General features: G+C 45.1%; 1 protein-coding gene across 9 annotated transcripts in view; it reads right to left on the reverse strand.

The window, feature by feature from the left end:
• LOC135497152 (endothelin-converting enzyme homolog) overlaps positions 1–20,126 on the reverse strand; it is a 90,934-nt gene that overhangs the window by 60,211 nt on the left and 10,597 nt on the right. For 3 of the 9 annotated variants that reach the window (XM_064786892.1, XM_064786898.1, XM_064786889.1), the window contains exon 1: positions 13,319–13,575. The exons of 5 other annotated variants lie outside the window; for them this stretch is intronic. In XM_064786892.1, coding sequence (XP_064642962.1) covers positions 13,319–13,414 — 96 coding nt within the window. In that variant the 5' untranslated portion in view covers positions 13,415–13,575. Of the gene's footprint in view, positions 1–279; positions 404–13,318; positions 13,576–20,126 lie in introns of those variants that run through there. One more of the 9 variants, XM_064786891.1, reaches the window with a different exon arrangement.

Genomic DNA, 20,126 nt, shown 5'->3' on the forward strand with positions numbered 1-20,126 from the left:
CTGACGCAATAAACAGGATGTCAATTGTGATTTGGACTGTGCATTCAAACAAACATACATTCCCAATGGTACCATGTCCAGGTCAGAATATCAAATTTTGAGTTTAAATAAACCTTCTGGGCTTCTAGGCCAAGTCGCTCGGGTCAACAGATCACACTTGAACTCGGCCCGCAGTGCAGGGCACTAATGCTGATAGTAACATTTCTCCTTAAACTAGGTAATGATCGGGAAACTGAAGATCATCCCTCACACACACCATCCCAGCCATAGACGTCTTACCTCCGAAGCCAGCTCACCCTCTGCCTCTAGTGCACCTATCTCAGTCACCTCATTTGGTAAAATACAAATGTCGTCGGGGAATACCCCAGACATCCTTAACACACAAAGCAGACGTTCCTTATCATGTATGTAACACCTTTAGAGGTGTTGTCTAGTCCATCAGTCTCTTATTCATGCTATTCAATTCAGCACAAAGCGATCTGGTTGGTTTGCACAGTTGACACACATACTCTGTGTGTATTTAATGCACTCAACAGCACAGGTCAATCAACCACTACAGGTATGGAAACAATCAATTCTCTGGCAAATATCAACGTTTCTGCAGCGTATTGTTATTCATGCATGCTGGTTTGATCATGAAGATAGCTTTGACTCAATTCATACAGATGCATCAAATTGGCATGTCATTGAGGTGGTTATAATAGGGCAGCCTAGTGGCTCATTCTTTCACCAATTATAAGCCAAAGTCGTTTGTTTGAAAAGTTCAATTTTCAAAGTTTTGAACACGCAGTGCAGGTCTTTTAATCATCTGCAATGGAGACAGGATAAAAAATATTAATCAGAAACTAAGCTGGGTGATACCCCACTAATCTTCTGGTGGGACCACTCGGTCATAAAATACCCAAGCGGCGGCGGTTGGCTGCGCAATTAATCCTTAAAAACTCATCACAGATTGCATCTCTGGGAGCTTTCACACCAAGTGTACCCATCGGTGCCGGCAGAGGAAGGCATGGCTTCAATTGTGCTCTGGAGTAATGGGCATATTCTGTAGAAGATCCAAATGTTTGTTGCGAACATTCCTGAATGCTCGGCTTCAGTCTATAAACTTGAGAAGGTACATTTGACCAGTATTGGGTATAACTCCACACCAATCTGTCCCAATCGCCAAATCAGTGTTGTTCGATTACAACTGGCGACATTGTTGCCCGTCCGGTCTGGGAAGGAGTGTTTACATGCACTGCTAAAAACAAATTTCAATTCGAACAGATCCATCCTCATAGTGATCCCATTCCGATGTGCCCATTGACATGACATACTACACTCATTATGGTTTACCCTGTACTAAATGTTTCTGAACTGTCATTGCGCTAAGCACGTGTTTTTGTTGCCGGAAGACTTATCATCGATGCTCATTCGTCGAGCCTTATTTGGAAGAACCAATGAAAATTGAGAATGACGTCATGAATATAAATTAGTATGAATATTAATCGACTATGCCTCTAAGGTGCAGGAAAAAATGTCTTCCAGTTGGTAGTAGCAGTAGCTGTGTGTTGTTGTTGTTAGAAGTATAAGTAAGTAGGGGATTCCAGTAAGGCCACATCATAGTTTACTGTTAGCAACAACAACAACACTGGAGACATTTTACACAGAAAAACAGTGGAAATTTTATGACTCTGAGTAACATATCATCAATATCAATATACCACTGTCGCCATTGACGTAAATATAGATAACGCCCGGAGATTTTACTCACAAACCAGCACCCCATTTACACCAAACCCACAACATACCAGCACCCACACAATCCGCTTTTTTATACCTCGAACAGCCCGCGCCACGGGTATATGCTAGTGAAGTCTAATGGGGATCAATATTTTAGAAATGGAAGACTCCCAAGTGGTTTTGTATGAAACCAAAAGTGCTTTAGAGCATGCCCATAGGTAGATTAAAGTCCACATGAGGCCCGATTGTGGGCCCGTTTGACGACAGAAATGGTCTGGATGCATCCTGACGAGACCTGTTGAATAGATGGTTCACTTAGAATCCTGACTAGGTAACAGGAATTCTGATCAGTTTCCTTTTGATTGAACAAAGACAATATAGACTGCGTTCAGATTTAACCAGATCTCGTCAGGTCATTTCTTGTTGTGTAAACAGCCCTACTGGGCGATATTAACGCTAAGGTGATATTAGCCCTGCGGGTAATAGCAAATTACACAAATCGTCCCTGCAGGAAACAACAAAGTAAACAATGTCTTGTTAAGATCTAATATGATAATTGCTATAGTGCCATGTGCACTTTGTCAAGTTGGAAAGAAGCCACAAACAGAAGAACCTTCCTTAGCGGACACCTTGGCCATTTCTATTCAATTCGACCTCTGCAATTCAGGACACCTATATTCCAAATCACAACTGTCATCCGTAAATTCACGTAGGTCGCCTGTTATATACCCGAAACATAGAGATAAGCGTGTCACTGGAGCGTCATTGACACAGAACCTGGCCCCCATCTCCTACATTGCGCATCAATGACGCCAAGCAGGATGGATGTCATTTGTGACTGTATCTGTTTCGGCGAGTATTTCTCAGTTTTCTACTATAGACAGATATCAACTACAACCGATAGAGTAGAGGATATCATTCCCAATACACTTCAACCAAGGTCTGTCCTGAAACCTTTTAGTAACCTAAGATGAGCAGCTCAACCAGAGTTTACAATCTGAGCATTTCTGACTGGTACCGATTTACACCTGGGTGGATTATAAGCAAGAAAAACCAAGAGACCTGGCCAGAGTCTCACACCGACAGTAGAGATCAAACCAGGGGTCTCTTGACCGCTAGTCGATTATCCGAGCCGCGGTACACCACAGCAGCTCCCATAGAGGCTCTATTGAATTCCTGTCAGAGCTCTAATCTAACTCATTGCCTATTTCGTATCCAAGCCACTATCTCTCCCCACAAACGTGATCCATGCAGCCATTAGAATCAACGCAGGCCACATATTGATGTGACAGTTACATGATTGCAGTGGATGGCTCAGGAGGCTGTGTTCAGACACAACACGACGGACAATGGGGAACAATAAACAGCAATCGATACTTATAATGCAACACCATTAACAGCAGGAAAAGTGTTGCACATACAAATAGCATAGGTCGAAAATCGTATATCATTTAATTTCAGCTTCTCCGCAAGTTTGAAAAATCCACTTGAATTTTCAAGGACCCTTTATTGTTCAAACCAGTCAATTTGCTTCATCTTCTAATGGCATTCCAGAGTGGACGAGTGTTTGGTTAAAGGGACCACTTGGTTGTGGGATTCAGTTGACCAGGAGAATACTACCCCTGCTCCCCGCAGACACCACCACACTACCCTGATCTCTAAGAGTGATTTTCATTGGTGTCGCAAGGCAGTTTTTGACATGTCCTGTGAATTTCAGGTGGGCCTACAGTTTCCTTCCAGTCTTGTACACTGTTTACTGCAGATCTTTTTCCAATGACCTTCATTGACCTGAAGTCGCGACCATGTTGGAGGCAGTTTGTAAAAACAAGAAATCACACATGTTACTTCAGTCCCTTTAGCCTTCCATCTTAGGTGAAAAGAACATCAATGTCATGGAGGGATTCAAACACCCTCTCTGTCGGGTTTCCAAGTCTTCGACTCCACTGCATCTTTCGTGCTCTTGGCTGTGCTTGCAGGTCACCAAAGACTCCACTGCACCTCTCATGCTCTTGGCTGAGCTTGCATGGCACCAAAGACTCCACTGCACCTCTCATGCTCTTGGCTGAGCTTGCATGGCACCAAAGGCTCCACTGCACCTCTCATGCTCTTGGCTGAGCTTGCATGGCACCAAAGGCTCCACTGCACCTCTCATGCTCTTGACAGTGCTCTCATGGCACCAAAGACTCCACTGCACCTTTCATGCTCTTGGCTGTGCTTGCATGGCACCAAAGACTCCACTGCACCTTTCATGCTCTTGGCTGAGCTTGCATGACACCAAAGACTCCACTGCACCTCTCATGCTCTTGGCTGAGCTTGCATGGCACCAAAGGCTCCACTGCACCTCTCATGCTTTTGGCTGAGCTTGCATGGCACCAAAGGCTCCACTGCACCTCTCATGCTCTTGACAGTGCTCTCATGGCACCAAAGACTCCACTGCACCTCTCATGCTCTTGGCTGTGCTTGCATGGCACCAAAGACTCCACTGCACCTTTCATGCTCTTGGCTGAGCTTGCATGGCACCAAAGACTCCACTGCACCTTTCATGCTCTTGACAGTGCTCTCATGGCACCAAAGACTCCACTGCACCTATCATGCTCTTGGCTGTGCTTGCATGCCACCAAAGACTCCACTGCAACTCTCATGCTCTTGACAGTGCTCTCATGGCACCAAAGACTCCACTGCACCTCTCATGCTCTTGACAGTCAGTGCTCTCATGGCACCAAAGACTCCACTGCACCTCTCATGCTCTTGACAGTGCTCTCATGGCGCCAAAAACTGCACTGCACCTTTCACGCTCTTGGCTGTGCTTGCATGGCACCAAAGACTCCACTGCACCTCTCATGCTCTTGGCTGTGCTTGCATGGCACCAAAGACTCCACTGCACCTTTCATGCTCTTGGCTGTGCTTGCATGGCACCAAAGACTCCACTGCACCTCTCATGCCCTTGACAGTGCTCTCATGGCACCAAAGACTCCACTGCACCTCTCATGCTCTTGACAGTGCTCTCATGGAACCAAAGACTCCACTGCACCTCTCATGCTCTTGGCTGTGCTTGCATGCCACCAAAGACTCCACTGCACCTCTCATGCTCTTGACAGTGCTCTCATGGCACCAAAGACTCCACTGCACCTCTCATGCTCTTGACAGTGCTCTCATGGCATTAAAGACTCCACTGCACCTCTCATGCTCTTCGCTGAGCTTGCATGGCACCAAAGACTCTACTGCACCTTTCATGCTCTTGACAGTGCTCTCATGGCACCAAAGACTCCACTGCACCTTTCATGCTCTTGGCTGAGCTTGCATGGCACCAAAGACTCCACTGCACCTTTCATGCTCTTGGTTGTGCTTGCATGCCACCAAAGACTCCACTGCACCTCTCATGCTCTTGACAGTGCTCTCATGGCACCAAAGACTCCACTGCACCTCTCATGCTCTTGACAGTGCTCTCATGGCACCAAAGACTCCACTGCACCTCTCATGCTCTTGACAGTGCTCTCATGGCACCAAAGACTCCACTGCACCTCTCATGCTCTTGACAGTGCTCTCATGGCATTAAAGACTCCACTGCACCTCTCATGCTCTTCGCTGAGCTTGCATGGCACCAAAGACTCTACTGCACCTTTCATGCTCTTGACAGTGCTCTCATGGCACCAAAGACTCCACTGCACCTTTCATGCTCTTGGCTGAGCTTGCATGGCACCAAAGACTCCACTGCACCTTTCATGCTCTTGGTTGTGCTTGCATGCCACCAAAGACTCCACTGCACCTCTCATGCTCTTGACAGTGCTCTCATGGCACCAAAGACTCCACTGCACCCATCATGCTCTTGACAGTGCTCTCATGGCACCAAAGACTCCACTGCACCTTTCACGCTCTTGGCTGAGCTTGCATGGCACCAAAGACTCCACTGCACCTTTCACGCTCTTGGCTGAGCTTGCATGGCACCAAAGACTCCACTGCACCTTTCACGCTCTTGGCTGTGCTTGCATGGCACCAAAGACTCCACTGCACCTTTCATGCTCTTGGCTGTGCTTGCATGGCACCAAAGACTCCACTGCACCTTTCATGCTCTTGGCTGTGCTTGCATGGCACCAAAGACTCCACTGCACCTTTCATGCTCTTGGCTGTGCTTGCATGGCACCGAATAGCACCAGAACTGCAGCGACAATCTATCACTGACAAACCAAAAAACATTTATTGATTGCCTCTTGTTCCAGGAATGTCTCATAAACAGGACACGATCAGATTACGACTTGTCCAGCAGGTCAAATGATATTCCCGATAAATCTGGACAAGACATCCCTGATGATTGGAAAGCATCGCTCGCCCTGATGAATTAGGGGTGGTGTGGTCTTGAGGTCAAGATGTCAGGAGTCATAACTGTTCTATACTCAGCAGATAAATGAGTATCAAAGCCCCCTGGGCAAGAGATTTTTGTCGATGCTATAAGAGTGAAAAATTTATGCCAGCTCAAACAAAAGCTACTAAGGAAGTCTTTGTTCCCTGACCCTCACACGACTATGATGCACAGAAACTAAAAGGTCACTGATACCTCAGAACACTGCATCACCAGCAACACTGTTCTCATCACCCCAGGCAAGACAGACACTAGTAACAGACAAGTTGCAAACATAACATATATTGGATCAATTAGAGGTAGACAAACTATGAATGTAACAATTATCTTGGATCAATTTGAGGTTGACAATCAGATAATCAATTGGCAATACATGCCTAACACCTCTAATGATGATTCTTCTGTCGAACAATCTTGGCTGAAAGAAAATGACCCCCAGTTAACTGTATAGTGTAGTGGACAGCATACCCAAGACTGCCCTATATTGAACTCCCCAAGCAAATAGGAAACGTGGCAGACACAATGCCACCTGGAGGAGAACAATGTCCGACTAAATTTGATGGAGCTGCCATTGGACAGGGCGCTCAGGGCAGCCAAGGACAGAAAGCGATTGAGGGAACGTGTTGTGGCCTTATGTCCAACTAGTGATGAAGAGCCAAAGTATGTATATTGCAGTGGATTTAGCCACTGCTGTTATTTGCTAGAAGTGCACCTGATGGGTCTGCTGGGTCCAGAGGGCATGACCTGATGTCCAAGGCCAGTCGAGCTCACATGGCCCAAAGACTTCAACCAGACAAGATGTGCATCAAAGCCTTGCAGCATAGACTGAAAGTGATGAGACCGTGTGTCGATACTTGGGAGCTCAAGTCATTGCCCTAAAGTTTAGTAACCTTCATCAGAACCCTAGCTGGAGGCCAAGGAAGGGCAAGGTGGACTAATCTGGCTCTACGGCACTTGAGGCAAAGTGGGGGGCACTTTCACTGATTGTTACTGCACCCCTGGTGCTAGACTGAAATCATCAATTCTGAACCGGCCTTGATGTTCATATCCTAAACCTTACTTAACAAAAGTCTTGCGCAAACACCAATAGTCAAATGTGTAAAAAAATTGCTCAACACTAAAACAGACAGAGATTTCGCATACCTGACATAGGCATCGCAGCGCTCCTCTGGAAATGCCCAGCTAGTGGTCTGTGAATTCTACATTGGTGGTGACATCCACATTGATAGGTTTGTCGTCCTCACCCCAGGCGAGCGACCCCAAAGGACCGAGACGCCGCTGTTGATGATGTATAAAAACACAGACGAGCTAAGAACATTATATCCTGGATCAATTTGAGGTAGAAGGCATGACTGACAATGGATCAAGGGAACACTCGATTGACATGCCTCACGACTTTGGTATGTACGTGGCGGGATATTGAGATCTTAGGAATGTTGATGAATCGAATGGAATCCAAGGAGGGTACCTGAAATCTGTCACGTGCGTGCGAACTGCTCATACAGTTGAACCTGTCTATCAAGGACAGCCTCGGGACTGACATACACTATCCATGATAGAGAGGTGCTCTGATTACAGAGGTCAGATTGAATGAAAATGACCAATTTGGGACCACTACAATAACGGATTTGATAGCCAGGCCATAGATACCCACACTGAGGTGATGAATTTCATTGTAACTTTCGTAGTCTAAATCTTATATTAGCACGTAATCACAAGCGGCTAGATGGGACTTGACTTAATATAGCACCAAAATGTGGCCTTTTCATTTTCCGGTGAAGAGGTTTAGGCAAACATTTAGATTTCTTTGGGGGGGGGGTCGCCACTGGGTTTTCTCAAGGTAGGATGGTACCCTCGATATTCCGGAGGTTTCGCCAGGGTGCAACACAATGTAGTGTGGGCCTACTGAAATCAAAAAATTCTAGAGTAAGGTAGGGTAGCTTGTTCAAAGTAGGGTGGTAGGCTTCCAAGGTAGTTGCTCAAAAAGCGTTTACATGTTTCGACACTTCGGCAGCCGAGAAAGTCCAATTCAGACTCCTGAGGTAGTCCATTTCGTCATCCTATTAATCGGATCTCCTTATCTGCTGGGCGAGAGTACGAGGCCGGTCCACTGCATCCAGAGTGCAATTGGGTGATCGTTAGGGTGGGCCGCCTTGACAAATGGACTTGTGGAGTACACTTGGGAGGGAGCTCCACTAGGTGCAGACACAGATGCCAGAGGTCTCAAGTTTTAAAAGAAAGTGCAGCATATATGCGTAGCCAGAAGCGACACTGAGCTGGAGGGGAAAAATCTACCAATCTGTCCCAATACACCCTTGTAATGAACACAGCACACCCCTGTAAAAGAAGCCAACCAATGCCAGAGGGAATGACCATGATGACAGTACCCACGACATCAGCAGTGACAGACGAAACTGTGGTTTATAGACAAACTGCCGGAGGCTAGCTTTAACGATGGATATCCCTAGTCCCTTAGCCAAAACGGTGACAGAGCAAGCTCTTCAGAAGCCACAGAGTGCCATGCTCTTATCTCAAATTATCGTATTACGGACAAATTTTAGATCAATTTTGGTGACACGTTATCCTGGTTAATAAAGGATGAATACGTCGAGATGGTAGCCTCGGTGGGATTCTCGAGTCTCGGTGAAAAAGCCAAATATCGAGGAAGACGACTGTATCTTGCATCCTCCAAATCTTTGCTGGTATTTTCCGGATTTTTATACAAATGATATCTGTTTGTGAAAAAAAAAAATCAAATTGTGAAATCCAGTAGAAAAGAAATGATTTCGCATCAATTTGGAATATATCCGACAATTTTTGTCTCATCATTTGTTAAGTGCACTTTTGCAGGTCCCTGGTCCTACGTCCAGACGTCATTTCAACACTGGAAGAGACATTGTCTTGGTGACGTCACAATATTAGTCACGTCAAGTGTTGATGACGTTACTCCTTGAACTGCACCTTGTTTTGGCTCCTTCAAAACAAAGTGAATGCCAATTTCAAGGTTGGGAGCCTGTTGTTTGTTTTCCAGGGAACAGCCTCCCAGGTTTTAAATGGGAAAAAACTTCATTTTGAAAGAGTTCTTATTGCTTAAGGATTTCAAGTTCTTGCCAAAATGGTATTACCTATGGTCAACCCTTAAAAAAATGGCAGTTACTTGGAGCCTGATCCCAGACAGTAAGATACATGTAGGTCATCACCAGCCAGATATCGAGTAGAATGGGCCTACATGTGAAAATCCAGGATTTCGGAAGATTTCTGCTCGTTTCGAGCAAAAACACATTGACTGATAAACTGCCACCTGGAAGCAGAACTCACAGTGTGGTGACATTGCTCAATTAAATCTCAGAGATAGACGCATCCCCTTTGTTTCTTAATCTTAATCAAGCTGGCAAAAGCCCCAAGCAAAGTTTACCAACGACTGCAAGACATGGCCAGCACTCAAAGATTAAAGTGTGTTGCACAGCTTAACATCTGTCAGGCAAAGATAAAGTTATCTTTCTAAAGTACATCAGACTTGTTGCCGTAAGACAGAGATTGTATTGCTCGACTGAGAAATAAGATGAGAAGTAATAAATATTTGAAAATTTATTAAAACTCCTTGCGGCATATCCTGAGATCAATCCAAAAACAAACAGTTTGGAGACAAATTTGAAACTTATTAATTTTTAGGCTTTAGGTGGCAGTTTATCAGTCAATGTGTTTTTGCCTCGAAACGAGCAGAAATCTTCCGAAATCCTGGATTTTCACATGTAGGCCCATTCTACTTGATATCTGGCTGGTGATGACCTACATGTATCTTACTGTCTGTTTCCATTGAGCCCAAACCAAGCAGGAAGAAAATATCAAAAATTGCTTGTTTGTGGGGCTGCTTAACTTCATGTGCCAAGTCAATAAACATAAACTCCAACATCCATTGGCCTGACTATTCTCTTTCTAACATCTGCCACCAAGCCAATATAGCAGCAATACAATCCAATTTCTATGATCTAAGTGATCTTTATCAAATTTTCCATGCAAGTTGTGCAAGCCAGCTGCACAACAGCAAAACTAATCTAATGAACTCTGACATTTTGCAAGATTTTTGCACTTGCAGTTCTCAGAAAACAACAAAACCCCAAGGCTTTGCAGTACACAAGAGTCGTGGCTGACCTCCGTGAAATACTCTGTGGATATCTCTAGATGTCTATAGCAGGGTGCAGCAAGCTTTAAACACTCCTTTCACCACACAGCCTTTGACTATTTTGTTCAAACTTCCATGAGGAACTCATATGAGCAGCCACGCCAACGAGACAAACCCGGCTGGCAAGACCTATGTCTCCTTCCAAACATTTGCGATTTGATTGTCCTTGTCAGACCTAAGTCACCATCTTTCAATTATATATCCTAAAATATTTAGTTGTTGACCACAGACACCACCATTTTGGCTAGAACTTGAACTCCTCAAGCAATTAGAACTCCTTCAGAATTAAGAAAGTGCCAATTTCAAGGGTGGGTGTCCTTTCTCTGGAAAACAAAGAATTGACTCCCGCCCTTGAAATTGGCATTCACTTCTTGAGAAGTTTCAATTGATTTAGGATTCCAAGTTCTAGCCAAAATTGTGGTACGTATGGTCAACGCTTTAGGGAGCATCCATTAAGTACGTACGCACTGAGGGGGGGAGGGGGGTCTATGAAATCCGTACACTATGCGTACAGGGGGGGGGTTAATGGTCTTGCGTACGTACGCAACCCAAAAACCATTTTTTGAACAAATAAAAAATAAATATTATCATAATAATTTTCTCCTCTTTCTTATTCTTATTTGGATAATCATACTTGTTCTTCACAAGATGTGTGAACTCATACGCTTCTGGGTTCGGATGTTACCCGACTACAATGTTTTAGCAATTTCCAGCGCCGTTTAATTTCCCGGTAATGCGTGTCGCCGTCGGAGAAAAATTGCGCAGTCGACTTGCTAATACGACGCCAATCCGATTGTGGCGCCGCAATGTAGCAAAATCAGGTACTATGTCTGTTCGTCTGCTAGGGAATTCAAGGTTCTACAGGCGTACGCTCGTACAGGGGGGGAGGGGGGTATGAGGCAATGCGTACAAGGTGCATACAGGGGGGAGGGGGTCTCAAAATTGGCACTTTCGTGCGTACGTACTTAATGGACGCTCCCTTAGCCCTTGGAGAGGGAGAGACAAGACCACTAATGAATATTCAAAGGTTGGAGGGTCGAGGCCTATCTATTAGACGAGTGCATGTTTTTTACTCTCAAGTACATATTTGGAGAGGTATTGAAAAAATATTTGCTGTGGCAAGTCTACAGATATAAAGAAATTATTTGATGAAAAAATTAATTTCGAATTTTGCTAATTGGGTAATAGGGGGCGTGTTTGAGTTTTTTCTGCCAGTTGGCTGAAAAGAGTGGAAATATCAAAGTCTGTCTAATTTGTCGATTAAAAAAAAATTTCCGTGGTCAATCACCAATTTAAATCGCACCAGTTACTCGCAAGACTAACCCGTATATCATATCCGAATTTCAGTTTCACTAGTTGACGCATTCTTTGATGCGTCGCGGTCAAACATTGACAATTTAACTGCTAAAAGGCTTAAAAAATCAATTGTGGTCTTGTCTCGGGATGTCCATCCTATTGTGATTACAGAGCCAGTCTATTTTCATATGGCAAGACAATATTTGGATTACTTGATTGGTTGGTCACATGCTGCGACATATTGGCAATTCTTAGTTATCTTATGAATACATGGAGCGATCGTCTTCATGAGAAGCCTGGCATATGGTAGCCAGATTACTCCAGCGTCCATCTTTGGCAAAATCTAGTGTAAATTTGGTGGTTAACAGTACAGTAGAACCTCTCTATTAAGGACACCCTCTGAACTAACAAGTACTGTCATTGAGAGAGTGTTTTCATGGTCACCATTATTGGAGGGCAGAACAATGATTTGTCATGCCTGTCTTAACTGAATCAAATGCTGTCATGGTCATTTGGGCTTGCTTTCTTTTGTCTATCCCTCCAAGATGGCACTTGAAAGCACCCTGTACTGAGTTGTGTTGAATGGGAACAACACAATTTGGATCCAAGACTACAGTGTCCTTTTAGCTAGAGAAGTGGCCACTAAGGGAAGTTATACTGTTTATTGACGCTCAATCAACTTCCATGATTGTGGCCTACTCGACAGCAAAGGCCAACAATAAACCAACAGAAATTGAACCAGATCAAATTAAAGACGGAAATTGACATTACTGATCCCAACTAATGAAATCAGGCTAGAAAATGTCACATGACTAATTCTGGCTTTTTAATGGAAGACTGAGATGTCTTTGCTGGTATGGCCATGCTGTCGAAGAACACAGATTTCCCAAGAGGCTGCTGAACTGGTGCCAGGAACAAGTTGGGGGCAAGGGAAGAAGGGGCAGAACAAGTGTATGATGGCTTGATTCAGTGAAGTGAATAGTCCGGCAGCTGGTGTCAATGCAGTGAAGCAAGATGGTGCGGTAGCTCGTTTCGATGCAGTGAAGCGAGATGGAGCGGCATCTGGTCTCGATGCAGTGAAGCAAGATGGAGCGGCAGCTGGTCTTGGTGAAGACTTGCTGGAAGCTGCCAGCAACAGTTGAGACATTGGTGAAGGCCCCTCACAATTTTGATGGCTTCAACCAGCATGATGCAGTGTGGGCAGGGACAGGTCAATATGTGGTTCAAATCTCAATTTGAGCTACAAACCCCTACACACCAAATTTGTTTTGGCTTTCCATGTCACCTGGCCTTTTGTTCATCAACAAAAGCCTTATACGGGCTTGTGTGACGGTGTCCATTGATTCCAAACTGCTAAGTTAATCACAGTAAGGCCTACCCCACATTATTGCAATACCATACTTTCTCATGTATTAGGCCTATGTCAAAGCAAATGTAAGATTTAATGCAATAGTGCCTTCCGTTCCTCCAGAACTAGAAAACTATTGGGGAAATCGCACCAAACTTCACGTATGTACAGAAGGTACAAGTTTTAGAGAAATAGTATGTGACAAACTTTTGGGTGTCACCAATTTGAGAAATCTGATATTTTTAGAACTGGACCACACCACAACCAACCTGCCGCATCGGAAAGAGGTCACCAGCAGGCCTTGAATCCTTGACCTTCCAATCACGAGGCGGATGCCTTAACTAATAGGCCATCGGGATCCGTGTATCAAACTAGCCATGGCCTTCCCTGAGAATTTTACAACATGACTTACGTTATCCTCCCCATCCTGACTTGCAGTGGTACTCGCATCCGTGTCCGAATCCAGCAACGGATTTGCCTCTGAACCAACCAATGCCTCCTTGAACATTAGACGTCAGCTCTTTACTCCTTTCAACACATCAAAAATCCTAACGAAAAACTTGTCATAGGCCATGTGCTATTTTAATTGGGAACGTAACTTCTAAATAATAATGTTTACTGTTTACGCTCCATATATTCCATTCAACTTGTCTGGTGAATAGTTTGAATTTGTCTAGCCATTTGACAATAGGATTACTGAACTTATGGTCAAGTAGGCCAAGCCAATGATTGTTGTGGTTTACGTCAAAAATTTCCCACGTGGTTGATATCAAAAGTCAATAAACAATTATGACAAACAATTTCGCAGGGATAAAATTACAGGTGAACCTTACCCTGCTGACATAAAGTTGCAGGTGAAATAAAGCTGTTGACATGAAATTGCAGCTGAAATAAAATCAGAGGACATAAAATTGCACTTAAACCTCGACCGGTCTTGCCCTTTGGCAATAAGATAAAAGATACATGTGTGTCGCCCCATCCTGTGATTAGAATCATACCCAATGACTCAGGCCCCATGATGAATCTTAACTACTGAAGATGTCTGATTGCAAAAGCATATGCCCTGTGGGGGAGGTTACCTATCGAGAAGGGGGGTCTAGACTCATTCACCAGTCTCCTCCATTCACTCATTACAGAGGCTGGTACTAGACGGCAATTCACTCGTCATGACCTCGATTTGGGGGCGTAAGCTTCCGGTGTCCGGTCACGTGTTTTTCTGTAGGATGGGTAACATCGATCCAAGTGAATAATCTGCAATACCAGAGCGCTCGGTATGACAGTGCATGCACTGTATGGACTTAAAATGGCACGCCTCGGATAATTAACGAGGCTTCCTCATGGAAATGACCAATTTGGGACCAAAGGCAATGTTCTGAATAGAGAGTATGGCCTTCAAAGATAGGTGTCCGCTAAGGGAGGTTCCACTGTATTTATCCCTGAGGGTGGGGGTGCTGCAATGTTAAAGAACAGCCAGCAATCCTGCTAGGGTGGTCACATGCTTTTCGTGACAAGAACACCTTCAGCAACGGGGTGAGTTGAGGTGAAGTTGGAAAGGCTCGATATCCCTTCCCCCCATGGAGAGCACAGGCCCTGTTGAGGTGAAGTTGGAAAGGCTCGATATCCCTTCCCCCATGAAGAGCACAGGCCCTGTTGAGGCGAAGTTGGAAAGGCTCGATATCCCTTCCCCCAAGGAGTTGAGGTGAAGTTGGAAAGGCCTGATATCCCTTCCCCATGGAGAGCAGAGGCCCTGTTGAGGTGAAGTTGGAAAGGCCTGATATCCCTTCCCCATGGAGAGCAGAGGCCCTGTTGAGGTGAAATTGGAAAGGACAGATATCCCTTCCCCCATGGAGAGCACAAGCCCTGTTGAGGTGAAGTTGGAAAGGCCCGATATCCCTTCCCCCATGGAGAGCACTGGCCCTGTTTAGGTGAAGTTGGAAAGCCCGATATCCCCCCATGGACAGCACAGGCCCTGTTGAGGTGAAGTTGGAAAGCCCACTATCCCCCCATGGAGAGCACAGGCACTGATGTTGGAGTGAAGGCTATAATTCTTCATAATTGATTACAGAATCTCGCGACTTACCTAAAGCTAAACAGATCAACCAGTACATGTAAGTACCAGGTCAACTGTTTCGTGGCACGCAATCTCTTCAGAATATCGATAATCAATGTAGAACTGACCAATCAGACCGCATGACGGAGTTTATTGAAAATCAACAAAACAGTTAACAGAGCCAGACCCTCGGATGAGATGTCTGTATTGGTTTCTAATTAGATATTGAGAGATGTGCTACTGCGCTTCACTTGACATCAATTACGGAGACATACCCCAGAGACGTGGATCAGGAGCAAAGTAATTTCCTTTTTAAGCGCAAGACGAGTCTCGAATAAACATATTTAGACAAAATCAGCGCATTTCTAACCTACGTCTCGACCAGATTCTTGCCTCTCAATAACACCAAATTCACACCATTTAAAACTGTTTGGGCCCAACGTAGGGGGGGGCACCCACAAAAGGAGGGGTCAAAATTACAAAGCGTTTTTGCCCCTTCGGCTCCGGAAGCATTTTTGGGAGGTAAAAATGGTCACATCTGCAAAAGAAATTGAGGCCATCAGGAGGAGCTCAAACCTCCCCCCCCAAAAAAAAAACCTTGAGCCAAAGTGCCTCAGGTATGGGCCCACATTTTACCTTTAGCTCAACCCTCCCGGTCTCAACTTTAGCGGAGACACCCTAGCGTGCGCCGTGTCAATTCCTTAACCCGAAAATCATATTTGCCTGGCCTTTCAGCACATTATGTTTTTCCATCAGTTCTGAACCCTGCTGTGCTGGAAATGGTGGAGTGAAAGCAATCCATCTCCAGCGACCTGGGTGGAATTCCCGACAACGGATGTAATCTCGAGAGTGGTCGCAATACGGCCAATAACGAGTTTAAGATCAACACTAAGCGTAATTTGATGATGATTTCTCATATTAGGGTGGTCGGATTGAAGCGAGGAAGGCCTGGGCCACCTGGGGGAGGCATACAACTGTCTAGTTTGATTGAAGTAAGGAAGGCCTGGGCCACCTGGGGAAGGCATACAACTATCTGGTTTGATTGAAGTAAGGAAGGCCTGGGCCACCTGGGGAAGGCATACAACTGTCTGGTTTGATTGAAGTAAGGAAGGCCTGGGCCACCTGGGGGAGGCATACAACTGTCTGGTTTGATTGAAGTAAGGAAGGCCTGGGCCACCTGGGGAAGGCATACAACTGTCTCGTTTAATTGAATTAGGCCTGGGCCACCTGGGGAAGGCATACGACTGTCTGGTTTGATTGAAGTAAGGAAGGCCTGGGCCACCTGGGGGAGGCATACAACTGTCTCGTTTGATTGAAGTAGGCCTGGGCCACCTGGGGAAGGCATACGACTATCTGGTTTGATTGAAGTAAGGAAGGCCTGGGCCACCTGGGGGAGGCATACAACTGTCTAGTTTGATTGAAGTAAGGAAGGCCTGAGCCACCTGGGGAAGGCATACAACTGTCTGGTTTGATTGAAGTAAGGAAGGCCTGGGCCACCTGGGGGAGGCATACAACTGTCTAGTTTGATTGAAGTAAGGAAGGCCTGGGCCACCTGGGGAAGGCATACAACTATCTGGTTTGATTGAAGTAAGGAAGGCCTGGGCCACCTGGGGAAGGCATACAACTGTCTGGTTTGATTGAAGTAAGGAAGGCCTGGGCCACCTGGGGGAGGCATACAACTGTCTGGTTTGATTGAAGTAAGGAAGGCCTGGGCCACCTGGGGAAGGCATACAACTGTCTCGTTTAATTGAATTAGGCCTGGGCCACCTGGGGAAGGCATACGACTGTCTGGTTTGATTGAAGTAAGGAAGGCCTGGGCCACCTGGGGGAGGCATACAACTGTCTCGTTTGATTGAAGTAGGCCTGGGCCACCTGGGGAAGGCATACGACTATCTGGTTTGATTGAAGTAAGGAAGGCCTGGGCCACCTGGGGGAGGCATACAACTGTCTAGTTTGATTGAAGTAAGGAAGGCCTGAGCCACCTGGGGAAGGCATACAACTGTCTGGTTTGATTGAAGTAAGGAAGGACTGGGCCACCTGGGGGAGGCATACAACTGTCTAGTTTGATTGAAGTAAGGAAGGCCTGAGCCACCTGGGGAAGGCATACAACTCTCTGGTTTGATTGAAGTAAGGAAGGCATGGGCCACCTGGGGAAGGCATACAACTATCTGGTTTGATTGAAGTATGGATGGCCTGGGCCACCTGGGGAAGGCATACAACTATCTGGTTTGATTGAAGTATGGATGGCCTGGGCCACCTGGGGAAGGCATACAACTGTCTGGTTTGATTGAAGTAAGGAAGGACTGGGCCACCTGGGGGAGGCATACAACTGTCTGGTTTGATTGAAGTATGGAAGGCCTGGGTCACCTGGGGAAGGCATACAACTGTCTGGTTTGATTAAAGTATGGAAGGCCTGGGTCACCTGGGGAAGGCATACAACTATCTGGTTTGATTGAAGTAAGGAAGGCCTGGGCCACCTGGGGAAGGCATACAACTATCTGGTTTGATTGAAGTATGGAAGGCCTGGGTCACCTGGGGAAGGCATACAACTGTCTGGTTTGATTGAAGTATGGAAGGCCTGGGTCACCTGGGGAAGGCATACAACTGTCTGGTTTGATTGAAGTATGGAAGGCCTGGGTCACCTGGGGGAGGCATACAACTGTCTAGTTTGATTGAAGTATGGAAGGCCTGGGTCACCTGGGGAAGGCATACAACTATCTGGTTTGATTGAAGTAAGGAAGGCCTGGGCCACCTGGGGAAGGCATACAACTATCTGGTTTGATTGAAGTAAGGAAGGCCTTGGCCACCTGGGGAAGGCATACAACTATCTGGTTTGATTGAAGTAAGGAAGGCCTTGGCCACCTGGGGAAGGCATACAACTATCTGGTTTGATTGAAGTAAGGATGGCCTGGGCCACCTGGGGAAGGCATACAACTATCTGGTTTGATTGAAGTAAGGAAGGCCTTGGCCACCTGGGGAAGGCATACAACTATCTGGTTTGATTGAAGTATGGATGGCCTGGTTCACCTGGGAATACTAAAGAAACCGTCTTGCTGAAAATTTGCCCATTTTATACACGATCTGACAATACGGCCAATTCATTCCCACCACACTCTCCTCCATACCTTTTGTGAGAACTGGCAGCGCTTAATTATGCGATTATTGAAAGCAGACCAGTTACAATCCAATTATCACCACAGATAGCATCCATGAATAGAGCAATTAAGCAATTTGCTGATGTGTTCTGGCTCCTGAATGATCGCATTACTGTAAACCGCTTGATTTCGCGAGCCTAATATTTTGTGTGTTTTGAACAGGGGGACCCACCTTGGCCACTTCAATGTCTCGGGAAATACTTATTTTGCAACTCATGACGCCAACAGGACATAATTTTGTAGGAAAGGATGCATATTTTACGAATAGATTATCAAAGTTCGAAATTCCAGCAAGGTTATGCTGTCATTAACCACAGTAACACAAAAGAGGGCACCACAGTTTCAAATATTTAAACTACTAGTAGACCGTTTGCCGGGACACCCACTTGTAAACATGTTGTTAGAGTCAGGTTGCATTGCAAAAAACAGATAATCACAACTTGATCCTCTATCCAAATTACCAATATTTGATTCGATAATACGATTTTATATCCAACTTTTTGAACACCAGTCGCACAAAAATTTGAATCGGGCAAACTCGCCCGGCATGACGGCCCACTCGCATTAAGTTGTTTCCGCAAAGATAAATAAAACTCCTAACTACTATAAATTTGTCTTACCTTCGACAAAAAATCCCACTTAATTCACGATCAACGAATAAATCACGCACCATAGCAAGAAGGAATCCCCACAACAGTCTCCGTCATTTATTACTGTCGCCAAATGCTAACTTCGTATCGCAAACAATTTGTCTCTGATGCAAACATTTACCGATGGTAATCGCGTCCTGTGTGCTCCACCCGGGGAACGTCATGTACCCTAACACGAGTACCTAAATCAATTTCCTAATGTGGTTTTAGAAATGGACACTTTCCCAACCCTATCATGTTGGCAACGCAGCCATATCGGTTTCTATCAATTTGACAAGTAAATTTCAGAAAATGATGTTATAAATTAAAGACTCATTTCGGCACCATCAAAAACCTATTACTGACTTGAAGTAATAGGTTTTTGGCCCTATTTCAACCATTCAAAATTTCACAAATGGCTCTCCTTTTAAAGCTGATCGCATCTAGGTGTAATTTTAACTCGGACTGATTGACAATTTGTCTTTTCATGAATATATATCACTTAGACATAATTACAACAGGTCTGGGAGAAGGATGTCGCAAATGAATTTGTGACTTAGTGTCATGCACACCACTGATGACTTTTAGGCATCATCCTCCATCCTCCTACAGAGGGCCTTTGGATTGCTGCTGAACCTGCCACACAAACTTGTGCGAGGGTAGTGTAGAAATGATCGAAAGGCCTAATATAGGAGGATGGCATCCCAAGTCAAAACTTTGATTCAGCCATGTCATTCTCTCGTAATACAAAATGAAATAAAGAAGCATGAAAACCAACAGAAATCTTCGAAATGGATCCCCGGACCCATCATATCCGCTTGGAGCTTCAACACGGCAACATCAAGTTGTCGCACAACGTAATTTTACAAATAGATTCAGGAAAGCGATGTCACGAAACGAAGACACGATTTCGCATCATGTAAGTCGTTTTCAAACTGGCGCAATTTGAGATTAGATGCGCTTAGTCCACGCAATCGTTCGATTTACTTCACAGGAAATTGCTCTCAACTTCGTTTTTTCGGTGCTCAAAAGGAAAATTTAATTCAACTTGAGAAGTGATTTCGTTGTCATTGCAGAGGAGGTCGTAACTTACTGTAATCTGCCAAATTTTGTGCGTCTTTATTTTTGCAATCTGGCTCCGTAAAATTTCCGACTTTTGGGGCGGGATCTAAAATTTCTCAATTTTTTCCAATCAAAAGATTTTTTTGTGATTTTTAATTTTGAGAGTCCATCTTACTCACGAAATCAGTCAAAATATAAACTTGCACAAAAATATGACGGGGTGTGGTACAGTATTTTCAGGACGAGGGGTTGATTCATACCAATGTAACACGTCTTATGGCTTTACATGCACTTTTAGCCAATTAAGAGTCGACCATAGGAACC

This window comes from Lineus longissimus, chromosome 12, assembly GCF_910592395.1.
Source record: "Lineus longissimus chromosome 12, tnLinLong1.2, whole genome shotgun sequence".
NCBI classification, from domain to species: domain Eukaryota; kingdom Metazoa; phylum Nemertea; class Pilidiophora; order Heteronemertea; family Lineidae; genus Lineus; species Lineus longissimus.